The sequence below is a fragment of the Emydura macquarii genome, unplaced genomic scaffold (assembly GCF_026122565.2).
Source record: "Emydura macquarii macquarii isolate MOO-44397 ecotype Brisbane River unplaced genomic scaffold, CSIRO-AGI_Emac_v2 contig_2897, whole genome shotgun sequence".
Lineage (NCBI taxonomy): Eukaryota > Metazoa > Chordata > Testudines > Chelidae > Emydura > Emydura macquarii.
In genome coordinates, this window is record NW_027133034.1 from 60,356,761 (window position 1) to 60,373,220 (window position 16,460).

Below are 16,460 nucleotides of genomic sequence, written 5' to 3' on the forward strand. Positions count from 1 at the left end.
TTCCTTCTGTTTCTGTGGCCCGGAGGCTTGCCCTTTTCCTTTGTGTTAGGCTCTGATGGTGAGGAAAATGTGAGTATTTCAAAATCTCCTCTTACAATTTATCTTTAACATTAGATTTTTTTTTTTTTTTTTTTAAATCAAATACACTGAGTAACTTTGAGATGCCAAATCATGTTAAGGCAGTGTATATGGAATATTTTATGCAAATTGTTGCACATCAGTACTGATTGATATATATCTGTTGCTGAAATAAGTGTACCAGTTATCTAGTATTAAATGACCAACTATGTTTAACTGTTACTTGTTATTGACTTCATTTTTATTTGTGAAAAATAAAGGTAAAATAACTAAAATGCTATTTACAGGATTTCTGAATATACCACATACAGTGCATTAAATACATAGCCCATAATGATTTTTTTTTGTGTTGCATTGTTAAAGCTGTGATCTGGAAGGACAAAGCCTCTAACATTATCCTTCTTGCTGCTGTAATTTGCTTTTCTGTCTTGCTCAGTTTTTTTATATGCTCCTAAAGTAACAATGTGATTCACTTTGTTTGCATATAAATAATAAGGAAACAAGTGGGGAAAAAAGGGAAAGATATATAAGAGAAGCATGTCTTTTCTCTTAATGTAACTTTCTCTCTCAATTCTTGTGATTTTTTCCCCCTACTTCCACCTCACAAACCGATGAGCTACAGTGTGGGTGGTGGGGGTTCCTTAGCACTGGTATTGATACTTAACAGCTGTATATTGCTTTGCACTTTCAAAGGAAGGAGCAGAAAAAAGGGAGTGGCACTATATGTTGAGAAGCAACATACAATGTGCACCGTAAAGGTGGGGTCTTCTTTCTTCGCTAGCGTTGTGGGAAATTCCCTCTTCAATCCTAAGAGTATGTGCTTTAGAAAGACAAAAAGGATGTAAATTTAGTTTTGTATTTACCTCTCTTAAACTCATTTTGTAGGTTTTCCATGTTGAAAATGTTATTGAGGAAATTGGTTATGTTTTGGAGAAAGACTCAGAATATTGTCAGAAGTTCTTGGAAGAAGAGGAAGAAATAACAATAAATATTACTAACAAAGGAGGAGGAATCACGAAGCATCAGGTAAAACAAGTATTTTCTGTTTTAACTGTCTTATTTAAGAACTTAAGAATGGCCATACTGGGTCAGACCAATGGTCCACCTAACCCAGTATCCTGTTTTCTGGTAGTGGCCAGGTCGAGATGCTTCAGAGGGCGTGAATGGAACAGAGCAATTTATCAAGTGATCCATCCCCTGCCATCCAGTCCCAGCTTCTGGCTGTTGGAGGTTTAGGGACACCCAGATAATGGGGTTGTGTCCCTGCCCATTTTAGCTAATAGGCATTGATGGACCTATCCTCCATGAACTTATCTAATTCTTTTTTTAACCCAGTTATGTTTTTGGCCTTCACAGTGTCCCATGGCAACAAGTTCAATAGGTTAACTGCATTGTATTTAGAAGTACTTTCTTTTAAACCTGCCGCCTATTAATTTCTTTAGCTAATCCTGAGTTTGTATATTATGTGACCTGAGTAAATGACACTTCCCTATTCTCTTTTTCCACAGCATTCATGATTGTATAGACCTCTATCATATCCCCCTTAATCATCTCTTTTCTGAGATGAATAGTCCCAGTCTTTTAATCTCCCCTCGTATAGAAGCTGTTCCATATCTAATCATAGTTACCCTTCTATGCACCTTTTCCAATTCTAATATATCATTTTTGAGATGAGCTGTCCAGAACTGCATGTAGTATTCAAGGTGTGTGCATACCATGAATTTATATAGTAGTAGTAGTAGTATATTTTCTGTTCTTTTTTTTTTTTTTTTTTTACAGTAGATCCATTTGCATAATAGTATCAAATCATTATAATAATTAATACAATACTAATTTAGCTATTTACAATTATGATATTTCCAATGGTTATGAAACCATATAGTCATTAACTTACTGGGTCATCAACTCTGTGTGTTCTGGTGGCTTCATCAACAATTATTTGTGGCTGCCCTGCTGTCGCTACATTTTAAATTTTGATTCTCAGTTAAATTGTACCTTCAACATCTTGTGCACACTCCCAATGCTTGATACATTTAAGCAAAGACTGGGCAAAGCTCTTGAATATAGTCCTGAACATTTCTACCTAGTTATGAAAATGAACTAAGGGGAGGGGAAGAGGAATAACATAAATAAGGAAATAAGTGAAAAGGGAAAGATATAAGAGAAGCATGTCTTTTCTCTTAATGTAACCTTATCCCTCTTCCAAGCTGCTTCCTTCCACTTGGGATGCCAAAATGAGACGTTTACAGCGGATTATCTAGATGTCAAAAATAGCATCCACATGCTCTGCTGCGTGCTCCAAGGTTGGCTCCTGCTAGGTGTGACTCATATGTCTTGGCAGGGCTTTGTGGCATTAGTTCCCCTTGGTGAGGCTTAGATGTCCCGCCAAGCTCCACTTCTCTCCACTGGCTAATTTTCTATGTGTCGTATGAGAAAGAGGAAGAATAAATGGTAGCACTCTCCCGAGCACCACCCAGTCACTGCCCAAAATGTAACACTGCAGTAGATTGGGCAGATCTTCATAATATGATTGTTCCTCTCCTTCCTTAATGCTTTGATTAGTAGTGAAATAGTTGACATTGGTGGCACTTAAATTATTATTAGACTTAAGAATTCTCACATTGAGATGGGGCAACACATATCTCTGAGCTCCAAGTCAGGGCTTGTCTACACTTAAAGTACTACAGCAGCTACAGGGCTCTACTTGGGGCTGAAGTTAGTGCGGAATGCAATGGGTTGTCTCTTTGAGCCTTTGTGAATACATAACACCCATGTGCTACTGTAGTGCTACTATTTATGCTGACGGGAGGGGTTTTCCGTTCAATGTAGGTAATCCATCTCCCTGAGAGGTGGTAACTAGATTGATGGAAGGATTTTTCTGTCAGCCTAGCGCTATCTATGCTGAGGCTTAGGTTGGCTTAATAATGCCTCTCAGCAATGTGGATTTTTCATATCCCTGACCAACATAGTTAAACTGACTAATTTTCTAGTATAGACCTGGCCTCAGACAAACATGGCTGCCTCAACTTACATTCAATTCACATTTTCATGGTTTATTTTGCAGCCATTAGGGTTAGAGACTTGCTTGTTATTTTTTAAATTAAAGTAGAGGTTCTGGAGCACATGATAGCAGCCTCAAAAGAAAAAAGTACCAGCTTGCCAAGCCTTGGTCCTGTGAGAGTTCTGGGGATGGACAAGATGAACTAAGTGAAACTTTTCTTCTTCTTATAAAATAAACTGTATGATGTCAGTCATAACGTCATATAATTTGTATGTATTTTGTCTTACAGGACAATGAAGCTAAAACACTTATAGGGCATAAATGTGTGCGTTCACCTTTCTTGCCTTCCTCTTGCAAAAAGTTAATGTTACCAATGTCTCTCTCACTTTTAGGAATATGTCCCACTCCAGTCTGGATCAGGTGTTGATTTGGGTCCTCACTATCAGAAGTATAGCAATCGTACACGGCAGGCAATCTTCTACATGAATCCCTACAAGATCAACCTTGACCTTATCTTGGAATTGCTTGCCTTCTTAGGTACATTGTCACTTTTTTACAATGTTTGTAGATTTTTTTAAAATTCTTTCAATGATCCCTTTCCTCATATTTTGGGACTTTGCCTTCATGGATTTCTTATTGTTTCCTATTGATACTTAGTACTAGTAAGGATGTTTGATTTCGTTTCTATTCAGGATGCCTCCAGGTATCAGAGATTAGCATCCCCCATGTCAATCAAGGGAAATGTCAAATAGAATTTTTTTCTAGCGTTGTAACCAGGTCTCTATATTATATCCTACAGATAGAAGTCCTCAGTTCAAAAACATAGAAGGTGCTGTGCTGATCTTTTTACCAGGCCTTGCTCACATCCAGCAGTTATATGATCTCATTTCAACTGACAGAAGGTTTAACTCAAGGGACAGGTAATGAAAGCATTCTCATTTGAGAAATGTGTAGTGTTCTCATCTTGATTACTGACTTGATTATTGATTGTTTGTGTGACAGGAAAAGATAATTGTATGTAGTACATAACTTAATTTTTTTCTCTAGGTATGTTTTCATGATCCATCTTCATTTCTTTTTCTATTTCCCTTTCAAACTCAGCATCAGTGGTAAATATTTATATCCTTGTACAATCAAAATTGCCTTTTTTCCTCCAAATGGACTTCGCTGTAACAGTGAAGGGTTTCTGGATATTTTAATTTTGAAATAAAGACTTACACTTTCTTCCTTTTTGCTGCACATGCCAAATACTGTCACTATAGTTTAGAGTTAGCATAGACTTGCATAATAATGGGAGAAACCCTTTTTTTGCCCATCTCCACCAAACTGGAGAATGACCATATAAAATATTATTCACACAGTTTTTCCTTTGGTATTTTACTGTCATTTATTGTTAGTATTATGTAAATCTTATTATTTATGTGTATTCTCTTTGCTTTCTCCAACTCACCAGCATCACCTTAGGTTTATTTAAACAGTTGTTGACTAGTGTATCTTAAATGTTGAATAACAACTCCTTCTCTCAGGCATAGGTTAATAGCTCTGCATTCTATTCTTTCAACTCAAGATCAAGCAGCTGCATTTACACTGCCCCCTTCAGGCGTTAGGAAGGTATGGTATATTTAAACATAAAATTCACTATTATAATTCTTCTACTTACTCTGTCTGCTTTAAATACTTTTTTGTTGTGATTATGAATTCTCTTAATAAAAACCTTACAAATTATACAACCATAAATTGTCTTTGAAATTCTCTTGCTCAAAACAGCATTTTACTCTATTAACATGGTGTTCAGGGCCAGATAAGAATAAACTTCAAAAGATTGTCATCGTACTAAATCATTTATATACTATAGAAGAATATTTAGTTTTTAGTAATTTTTTATTTGCTGTATCTTTCTGTTGTATAAAAATTGATCTGTCACTTTCTAAAAAAAAAATCCTTTTTTAGGAATCTTTTTCCTTGAAGCATTTTGTACACTTTTGTACACGTAAGCTTGTGAAATGCTATTTTAGTTAATGACAAATTATTCAGTAGAAAGTCAAGCAACCTTTAAGTGCAAGCTAGCGTTTAAACCAATTGTAAAATGAAAAACTAGTACAAAAGCATGTAAAGATCCCCATTAACTCTTTAGTCTTCCCAGACATTTTAGTAGGGATCACTTATACAAAGTTCTCTCCAAACCTGAGTTTAAAGGAGTGAAATGTAAGGGAAGGACTATATTTTTTTTAATTCATTTATCTAAAGGTATGGCTATTTCATTTACAGATTGTTTTGGCAACCAATATTGCTGAGACAGGTATTACGATACCAGATGTTGTCTTTGTAATTGACACTGGGAGAACAAAAGAAAACAGGTAAGGGTTGATTTTCCTAAGTCTTTGCGTTGTGTACATTTTTGGAAATAGATACCCCAGGGACTTTGCACTAGGTTTGTACCTCTTCAGATCTAGGTTTAAATCCTGACTTTAGCCAAAAAAGTAAGTTTATTGGTCTCATGCTAGTGATTGTGTATCCAAATCACAAAGCCATTCTACAGCTTGGTATGAGTCAACTGATTTTCAAATAGTGGTGTTAGCACTGATCCTGTGCATCTGTGACATGCCCTAGCTTTGGAACAGTCTGTTGAGACCCCTTCTGGGTCTGGCACACCAAAGGGGATTCTCCAATCTTCCTTCAGGGTATGCCACGCAGTGTTGTTGTCTCCTGAGACTGAACCTCTGGGCTTCAGCACTCCTGCTTCTCACTGTGAGTTCCATTCAGAGAGTGCAACTGAGCCAGACTCCTGATAGAGACTTGTACACTGTTCAGGGGTAATGCACCTCACCAAATATATACAGTGATACTCAAACAGCTTTTCAAAATGGTAGTCAATTGGAAAACAGCATAGGAAGTCCTTTTGGTTAGCATAGAGAAATGAAGGTTAAAGCATAGTCTGTTGTGGTCAGCCCAGAGCCCCAGCCAAGATGTAGTGAAACTCCATTTTTAGGCTTTGTCCCTCTTTCTGTGTCTGATCTCCTTAATCAGCTCCCAGGTGAGAGAGCTCCCAAGCTTTTTTTCAGAGCGCTCCCCCCCCCCCCCCTTTTGTTCTGGAACTGGGATCTTTGCTTAGTTTCCCTGCTGAGAGGCAGGGAAATCAATGAGTTATTGGAGATTGTATTGTCTCTCTGGCCCCCCACCCCGTTGATCTGGGTCAATTTCAATCAGTTCCTTAAGGATTTTTCATTCCATCAAACAGGGAGGTGACACCCACTGTGAATCTTAGTCTGTTCTGAGCACATACTTAGTCCCTTTTTCACTCCACATGGTAACAGTGCATCAAAAGGGAAACTGAGGCACAAATAGGATTCATAAAAAAATTACAAAAATTCCCAGTTCATCACAGTTATGAATAAAGAGAGGAATTATTTAGAGGTGGGGGAATGCAAGACTAGAAGTAGTGGGATGAAATTTTAGGTTGAACACCTTTTCCATAACTTCCTGACACTCAGATATTTGTTTTTGTCTACTTAAAATGTATAAAGTACTAGGAAATGTACTGTAAAGAACAATTAATGAAGTAATCAGTCACGTGTAAACCCTTGCAAAATAGGACTTTCAAACCTAAGTTTTAAAACTTTTTAAGTTGACTTCTTATTTTTAAAAATCAACTTTAAATTAAATGAGAATTTGAATCCTACAGTAATCCTAATCTACACATTCTGTGCAAATGCTTTTTCAGGTACCATGAAAGCAGTCAAATGAGTTCTTTGGAAGAGACCTTTGTTAGTAAAGCTAGTGCTCTGCAGCGTCAAGGGAGAGCTGGACGTGTCAGAGATGGATTCTGCTTCCGAATGTACACAAGAGACAGGTGCAGTAACTTTAATGAGCAAGATTTTGTAAATCAGGCAACTGTTAACAGTATTAATTGCAAAAATGTTTTAAAATGCAGTGTGATGGTTATAAATTAAACTGAAGTGAGGAAATGCAGAAGTTAAGGATTACACAGCATTAAGTCATCCATATTACACTCCATGAAAGGACATTTATAAGAACCTTAACTTCTGCAGTTCCTTACTTTTTTCAAATTGAATTTATAGCCTTAATATTTGTTTAACAGAGGTGACTCAAATTCTTCATTTCTTTTAAAAAGAAAAATTGCAGGGGAAAAATCATAACTGCAGCATTAGGGAACTGTAGAATTTTGTTTTGAACACCATCATAAATTGCACCACTGTCAGTTATAAATAAAGTTTATCTGTAAAATCTTGAAGTTTTATCTCCTTACCTTACAAACCCATAGATTTTAAGTGGGCCGTCTATGGATACAGGGAGCGGATGAACTAACTATGATATTACACTGCTCCATAGTACAGAGGCCAATAACATAACTAAAAACCTAGAATATCTTTATTGCATCTGATTGAAAATGATTTGGGCTTAATTGTGTCTCAGTTTAAAAAAAAATTAAAGTAACGTTTACTTTGAGGGCTTAGTTTAAAGTTTCACTTATTTGAGTTCTACATGAGCAAAAACACAGTAGGAATTATTTTAAAAATAGAAAGTGTCCCCTTGTCCATCACTGTCCTGTGCCCCTCAACCCGTGACATATGCACATGTTTAGCTCACAAAGGAGAAACATATTTTACTCTCCCTTTACTTTAAAACACATGTATGTACACCAAAAAAGAATGTCTGTCTGAAGAATGAGCATATGAAAATAAGGGACTGTAATTTAAAATGAGTCATGACCTTAAGTCAAGCGTTGGTACAGTGAAATTTGTAATGCTATGTGTCTTTTATTATTTTGGTGTTGCAGGTTTGAAAGTTTCATGGAATATTCTGTTCCAGAAATACTGCGTGTGCCCTTAGAAGAGTTATGCCTTCATATTATGGTACAATCTTGTTTCTTGAATTACCCTTACTTTGATTCCTCTAGAATCAGCCAAAAAGGGGGGGTGTCCTGGTCTAGTGCTACTATTTGGGTTGTGTGGATCTGTGAAAACTTCTGTTTTTTCTTAGTAAAGAATCCATTATATGTATACACTTTAAAAAATCCATAGCATGCTGCTAAGAGGGGGGAAAGGGTATAAACGCATATATTAGCACATGATACTATCTAATCTGAAGAATGGAACTGCTGTTCACATTTCTTCCCAACATCAGTCTGAAGGAAATGTTTTGTGAATAAACGTCCCTGTTCAAGGGCCAAATCCTAGTTCCTGTCCAAATTACAAGTATATGGAATGTGCATCGGGGAACTAGGCAGAGGGATGGAATCCTTCTTTCCCAGCCCAGGAATATGGGGTGCCAGGCACATGCATACTTTCTACATAAAAATTTGGGCTAATAGATTCATGGAGTTGCAGACCACCAGCTATGCCGATGCATCTCCACCTCTGTAGCTCTGCCAAAAAGGCCAAATTGAAGCTATGGATGTGCGATGGGTGTATAAACCCTTGTTCGCTTTCTGTATGCTTTGGCCCTCCCTCTACAGTGAAGCCATCCTAATGTCACCATGTGGGTCTACTGCAGTCCTGCAGCAGGGAAGACTTTGCACATCTGAAGGAGATGAATGAGTGAGGTGAGGATAGAGGAGGACAGTTGGCCTCAAAATGACTGAAGAGACAACATGCCTTCTAGATATCTTTGCAGCCCATCATTGTAAAAAAAAATCTGTTTTCGTTGTTACCTTTTGGTTAACATTTGCTAGATAGGTTTAGATTGAATTGTCTACCTATTTAATCCACAGAAATGCAATCTTGGTTCTCCTGAGGATTTCCTCTCTAGAGCATTAGACCCTCCACAGCCTCAAGTAATCAGCAATGCAATGAACCTGCTACGAAAAATTGGGGCTTGTGAATTAAGTGAGCCCAAACTGACTCCATTGGGACAGCACCTTGCAGCATTGCCTGTCAATGTTAAGATTGGCAAAATGCTTATATTTGGTGCCATATTTGGTTGCTTGGATCCTGTGGTAAGTTGACAGGTATTGCTGTTTTTCATCATTATGATAAAGACAATGCTAAAAACCTTGAGACAGTGAATTTTTAAGGGTGAATTTCTATACAAATTGCTTTCTTACAACTCTTGGAATAAAGTATAAGAAATGAAAACACAATACATCATCCTAAAAACCACTTGGATGCAATTTTTGATTAGTGTTCTTGTTTCTATTTTTATTTTTAAGAAAACTGAGTGGCATTTTTATTTACCAGCACTCCCTCTGCCCCTCCTCCCCCCTTCTCTCTCTCTCTCTCACACACACTCACACTCACACTCACACTCACACTCACACTCACACTCACACTCACACACACACACACACACACACACACACACACACACACACACACACACACACACACACGGCCAGGCTCAGTGCTCTAGTCAGTCTCTTCCGATTCTATCTTCTATGATCCTATGAAGTGCAGTGTTATCTTTCATTAGCCAATGGATTGGCATTTTGAGTCGTCTTATCATAGAATTATTGCTGCTCTATTCTCAAATAGTCTAGATTTTACTATGTATGTGTGAAGGAAAACTGAAACATAATCTCCTTTACTGCCTGGCTTTAAAGGGATAGTGATGATTGCAGTCACATCTTTCTGAATCTTTGACTTACTGTTGCTACAAGTAATACTTAAGATGGTTATTTTTCTGTTTGTTTTATTTTGAGCATTTAGCAGCACTTGTCTATATACATTTTCAGTCTCTCCTGTTTATGTGGTTCTTTCACAGTAAGAGGGGAGAGAAAATACTTAAAATATTATTCTAAAACACTTTATGGTTTTTGTTGCAGTCAGGAGCTTATGTAGGACCTGAAGCTGCTTTTAATTCATTTTTTAAAAGTTGATAGACTTCAGATTAGTATCCCTTTTTAAATTATTTAAAAACAAACAGTTCGTAGCAGTGTCAGTCTGTAGCACCATTTTTCCCTTAAAAAGCAAACTCATTTCACCTCAGAATCAATGCAGTAAATGAACTTAATCCAATTTAGTATATTCAGCTAGTCAGTGTTGTAAACTGTCCCTTCTCCCCTACCAAATGTAACAATAGCTCTAATGTAATTTAGATTCTTGGCACCATATACCATTTACTCTGATTCCTTTGTATAAATCAAAATCCCACTAGCTGCCAAAAAGTAGCTAGCAAAAGCCAACAAATGATTGTGTCCAGGTTTTGTGTTTAGGGAAACATATAATAAAATGCCCAAGATGCAAACTATTCAGTATTTATTTCACTATAAGAGCCTGTAGTTCCCATCTTAAAGATCCAGGAGTGAATCTATCCAACCTTACAATCCATTTATTGGATTGTAATGCCTCTCTTCATTACTGAAATATTACTTCAATAATTTTCAAGTACCATCACTCGGATATCACTGTACTTGATATAAAAACAGTGAAAGAGGAACATCACCATTACAAAATTCTACTAAATCAAGGAACTACCGGGAAGTGCAGATCTGAGACAAGGGATTGCACTTCATTCCACTACTACACCTGATCAGGTCTTGCTACGTGACTCAGTCCAACCTTAAAACTATCATTACAGTTTTCACATAATCCTAGCTGACTGTACATGGTAAGAGGAAGTGTGATCTATTGGCTGAAGAAGGGAAGTGAGAGTTCAGATTCTATGGTTCTAGTTTCATTTGTACCACTGAGATGGTTTGATTTGGGGCAGGTCCTTAATCTCTGGGTACTTCGTTTTACCTACTTATGAAAAGGTATAAAAATACTTATCTATCTGACACAGGTTTTGAGAGTTGTTAAACTAATGGTGGGAAAGCACTTAGCACCTTGAAATCTTTTAGTTATGTGAGTACTGTCTTCAGTGAATCTTGCACTGTAATATACTATATAAAATGCAATAACTCCATTATCCTTGTGGCCTAATGTGAAGCAAGGAATATTGTAAGTCTAGTTGAAAAAGGAAATCTAGATTTTAGCATGGTAAAAGCCTGAAGCCTAATAATTTAATTTTTCTTTATATGATATTGTTTAAACTTTAATTATTAATATCTGGCTGTTGATTACAGGCAACTTTAGCTGCTGTAATGACAGAAAAATCCCCATTTACTACACCAATCGGTAGAAAAGATGAAGCGGATCTTGCAAAATCTTCCCTGGCATTGGCAAACTCAGATCATCTGACAATTTACAGTGCATATCTAGGGTAAATAATCTTTACTGACAGTCAATAAAAAGGTTCTATTTGCTTTAAGTTTTAATATTTTAGTAATGTAGTATCCTTTAAATATTGCTATTAAAGACATGATCCTAAATGGTTTTGTAAATTTCCTTTTAGAATAGCAGAAATGTGTGATAGGTACTATGCTACTAGTACTTAGGGATTAATAAATGCCACTTATGGCAAGCAATACAGAAACATACTGCTTGTAGTGTCCTAATGCTTCAGGTATGTCAGTAGCTGTTTTATAGTGAGCTACACTTTAAAAAACAAAAAACAACCCAACTACTATCCATTAAGGTTACATCCTTCATTACTTTTAGTAATGTTCCTGGTTGTTCTATCTCCAGCTGGCAGAATATACATACATCTGTCAGTTTTTAACCTTTGTTTACTCATGGGCATATAATTTTACATGCTGTAAAATGCTTGTCCTCTCCTGATCTCTGATAGACATACAAGGTTGATCCATATGATACCAGTTAGTGTTTTATCATTAAGTCAGTGGAGGATACTTTGTAAAAGTCATTATCGTTTTTTTATGTATTTGAACTTGGCTTTCTCATCTCTTTGTAGATAGCCATTAGTGTTACTTTAGTAACTGTAGTAAACCAAGATTTTTTTTGTCTAGGTGGAAAAAGGCTCGTCAAGAAGGAGGGTATCGTGCTGAAATGGCTTATTGCAGAAGGAATTTTCTTAACAGAACCTCACTGTTAACTCTGGAGGTATATCAAGATACAAGCCATGTGATTCTGCACAGGAAGGATGACTGTTAATTTCCCTCAGAAAATTCAGCATATAACTTTAAAGCAGTGATATACAGTACTCATGTTAGTATACAGATAAGACAACAAATAAGGGCAGGCAGAATGTTGAGAATGGGTGAATGACAGATTCTTATTCAGACTGGCTAAATCTATCCTTTACACCTTTTGAGGTGCAAGCCCCATTCATATACATCTTTGTATACAGTTACTCTGAGGAAGTTCATACTACAGCACTTCTACACAAAATAAAACTCGTAAGGTTAAAATATTACTTAACACGGGTAAATAAAATTACACATGGTTAGACTGTATCATTGCCTATATTTATGAAGTGCTTGTACTTCACTGTCAAGCTTGGAAGATGATAGTTGGGTACTAGAATAGGTTACTAAGAATCCCCATTGGAGATTTTTAAAAACAGGTTAGAGAAATACATGTCAGGGATGGTTTAGGTATACGTAGTCCTGCCTCAACATGCGGGGATGGAGTAGATGACTTCTCAAGGTCCCGTCTAGCCCTGTATTTCTAGGATTCTGTGATCCCAAATCCTGACTTTTCTAAATGCATTTTTGCCTCCTCAAAATGAAGGCTTCAATAACCCTTTCTAGGACTAATCCCCAGGAAACAGGAGACGGGTGCATAACATAAATGTGTGCACTTTATGCTGTCAGTTTGTCTTCCAAATATCTGGGAGAACGGAGACACATTTGCATCACTTTCAGCCCCACATTCTCAGTACCTGAATCCTAGAAGCCTGATTTTGTTTTGGTTACTCATCCAAACAGCCAGGATTCCAAGACCACTGTAGATGTAACTAATTTTTTTAGATCTGTCTCTCTTCACTGTTAGTTGGGAATATTGGGGAGTAGTCTTAGTGTGTGCTAGTGTCCTTTTTTATAATCAGTATTTTAGTGTTAAATTATTAATACACCTGTTTTGATCAAAACTAATTTCAGGATGTGAAACAAGAATTAATAAAGGTGGTGAGGGCAGCAGGATTTGCAGCACCTACAACTCATCATGGATGGGATGGAAACGGAACCACACAATCCCTTTCTCTTCAGGAAATAGCCCTTCTTAAAGCTGTGCTGACTGCAGGGCTATATGACAACTTGGGAAAGATAATGTATACAAAGTCTGTAGATATCACAGAGAAATTGGCATGTATGGTGGAAACTGCTCAAGGTAAAGCACAAGTGCATCCCTCCTCAGTAAACAGAGATTTGCAGACATATGGATGGCTGCTCTACCAAGAGAAGGTAAACCTCTTGTATTTGTATCAACTCTTTGGGGAAGACGTATGTTTTATCTCAGTGTAAAACATTATACAGCAATTATTTCACGTGTTTGTCATCATACCAATGGACATTTATTGCAAGGGAGCACCAAGCTACATATTGATATTTAATGCAGCACATATATATGGCACATTCCAGATAGAGCAGACAGCACTTCCTGCCTAGGGAGCTTGCAGTATAAAGCAAGGTGCAGTACAACAGCTAAAATTAGAAAGGGAATTGACAGGCTGCTGAGAACAAATTAGGAATAGTTACTGAAAGTAACAGATTTCAAGAAATGGGGAGAGAGTGCTTTGTTAATGAGAAATATAAGACTTGCCAACCCTAAAGTACAGATGAGGAGAAGAAACAAAGAGAGGGAGAAGAGGAACCAGGCATGTCAGTGGGAGTGGAATTATCAAGGGAAGAAACCTTGTTCAGTAACTGTTACCGGATACATTTTATGCAAACAAAATACTGCTCATCAGGGTTAATACATTTCAGACCTATGAATGAATAGTCCCCTCAATGGCTCAGAGATTAGAACAGTGTATATTATGATTGCTTTTATAAAAGCATTCTAAAAATCTTCTTTATTTTTTATTTATATTATGAAAATTTCAGTATGGAAAGCCTGATTGCATTAATACTAATAGGGTTTTTTTGCACTGGAAATGTTCATTGTATTAGGAAACAATTTCTGACAAGCAATATTGACCCTGGCTTGACTGAAAAGAAATCAGTAGTACAGCGTATATAGACTGCATCTCTAAGTATATATGCATTAAACTAATTTGCTGATTGTGCCAGCTGATACTTTCACACTGCAACAAATTTCCTTTTCAGACATCGTGCTTTCAGCTGTATGTTCCTGGCCCTTGTACTATCTTCTATAGGCTACCATTATCTTTTGTTTATAATCTTAACTACATAATTGTGGTCTTCCTGTTAATCCAGTGCTCTTTAAAATTCACCTCTGAAGGATCATGAAAGAAAAATGTATCCCAATGGCATAAGCCTTTTTCCCTTTCTTAAAGACTAGCAAGCAGATTTTTAGATCTCATACAAAGTATATGGCAGATAATTGGGCATAGGGTACGTTCTTTAACTGTTTACTAACACAAGTAGCAAAAGTATGAGGCCTCAAACAGAAAAAAATTGACTTCTTGCTTCATGACAGTAGCATTCAAGTTCAGCATTGTCTTTTTAAATGCTTTTGTTTGTGTGTATTTATATGCAGATAAGATATGCCAAGGTGTACTTGAGAGAGACTACTTTAATTTCCCCATTTCCAGTTTTACTTTTTGGTGGAGATATAGAAGTTCAGCACCGTGAACGCCTCCTATCTGTTGATGGCTGGATCCATTTTCAGGTACATATGTGTTCCGGTAATTTCTTGTGCCTTTAATGGCTGTGCATTTTGTACCTGAAACATATAATTGAAGTGTGAGTTTGAGATAGTTAAGGGAAATAATGGGAATTTTGTTAAATATGTGAAACTCAGGTGCTTCCAAGTGATAGTACTAAGAGTAATTTGATAGTATCCTATTTTTAAAAAACAAATGTTTGCCTTTGTTCATGGAGAAAGATTGAGGTATTTTAAGTATAGATACTATTGGAAACGCACACATTTACCTGATTTGGGGGAAGAGGAAATACTGAAATCAAGAAAGTGTCATAACTGAAAATGTGTTAAACTGGAACATTTTAAACTCATAAATCCTAATCCTGCAAACCTGCTTAACTTTAAACCCATGAGTGATCCCACTGATTTACAACTCAGATGAGATTCATCTTGTGGCTGTGAAATGAGAAACATTTAAGACTTAAAACAAACTCTCTCTCTCTCTCAATTCTAAACACATTTGCTGAATGCGTTTAATTTTAGGATGAAAATGAAAACTGGCCACTTGCTGCATTTCTTGGTAAATGCTACCAAATAACAAGGAGTATGGAAGTTGCTCACCTGCTGTCAAATTGGCTACATTTTTCTTCTAGCTGTGTTCAGCTGCACCCCATGCTACACCTTAGGAAAAGTGCATGTTACTAATTTTGTGTGAACATTCCCTGAAATACAGAAATGGCATACAAATAATGTTACATGGAAATTCCAGTTAATGACTGAAAGCACTTGCTACTCAACACACAGGATTTTTAAGATCAGCCTTCCTTTGCAGGAAGAACACATAACATAACTTTGTGGCTCTATGAATGAAAGAAATGAGAGACAACCATATGTTCTTATCAGCCAACTCAATTTGAAATCCACATTTTATTTTGCAAATCAGTTTACATTTTTTAAAACCTGCAGATGATAGTTTGAATACGGGGGGAAGGGAGTATTAAATATCTACCATATCTATTATGTCTGTAATTTATTCTCTTGCTCCCCCTGTTCACTCTATACATTTATGCTGATGGTCTATAATCTACAGGCAGAGATATTAAGTCCCTGGTCACCACTTTGAGCTACTTCAGGCCTTGATTCTAATGAAGTCAGTGAGACTGCTCACGTGTTTAACTTTAAATACATGCCTAGTCCCACTGATCTCGTTAGGATTATGCAAATATTTGAATTAAGCACGTGCAGAACTGTTTGCAGGATTGAATCCTTAGCCTCTTGTATGATGGGTAACCTTTAATCTTGGGTTTACTTAATAAGAAACTGCTTTGAGAAAAATGTAAATGTATTAATATTCTCATCTGCTTTCTACAGGCCCCTGTAAAGATTGCAGTAATTTTCAAGCAACTGAGAGTTCTCATTGAGTCTGTTTTAAAGAAAAAGCTTGAAAATCCTAAAATGTCACTTGAAGGTAATTTTATTGCTGTACTATCAGCATAAAAAATGTGTATTAAATATACATTGTGTATGTACAGTGTGTGTATAATTCTTTAAACAAATATACAGTACTAGTATGTTTCATCCTTGCTCAAGAGACCACATTGTAGCCATGGTGTGCCTAATTCAACTCTCCTGAGATGCAGAAACCCAAAAGATCTTACTGAACCTAGTTCTTCTCCATGGCATCACCCCAAAAATCTGGGGCTATTTGGGAATGTTTGAGGATGTCTTTGACATAGACTGACTTCTCTACGGTCATAACAATGGTAGCAGTAATATTGCTTAGTTTCCATTTGTCAGGGTGTTCTTGTGGGCATGAA

General features: G+C 36.7%; 1 protein-coding gene across 3 annotated transcripts in view; it reads left to right on the top strand.

Annotated features, from left to right (window-relative positions):
- Positions 1–16,460, top strand: part of DHX29 (DExH-box helicase 29) — a 32,919-nt gene that overhangs the window by 15,049 nt on the left and 1,410 nt on the right. Inside the window, exons 14-26 of one of the 3 annotated variants that reach the window (XM_067568593.1) lie at positions 964–1,104; positions 3,472–3,616; positions 3,879–3,999; positions 4,606–4,690; positions 5,348–5,436; positions 6,801–6,929; positions 7,878–7,953; positions 8,811–9,035; positions 11,103–11,239; positions 11,886–11,979; positions 12,978–13,280; positions 14,539–14,686; positions 16,015–16,111. In XM_067568593.1, the coding sequence (XP_067424694.1) occupies positions 964–1,104; positions 3,472–3,616; positions 3,879–3,999; positions 4,606–4,690; positions 5,348–5,436; positions 6,801–6,929; positions 7,878–7,953; positions 8,811–9,035; positions 11,103–11,239; positions 11,886–11,979; positions 12,978–13,280; positions 14,539–14,686; positions 16,015–16,064 (1,743 nt within the window). In that variant the 3' untranslated portion in view covers positions 16,065–16,111. Of the gene's footprint in view, positions 1–963; positions 1,105–3,471; positions 3,617–3,878; positions 4,000–4,605; positions 4,691–5,347; positions 5,437–6,800; positions 6,930–7,877; positions 7,954–8,810; positions 9,036–11,102; positions 11,240–11,885; positions 12,085–12,977; positions 13,281–14,538; positions 14,687–16,014; positions 16,112–16,460 lie in introns of those variants that run through there. The other 2 variants (XM_067568592.1, XR_010923780.1) reach the window with 2 other exon arrangements.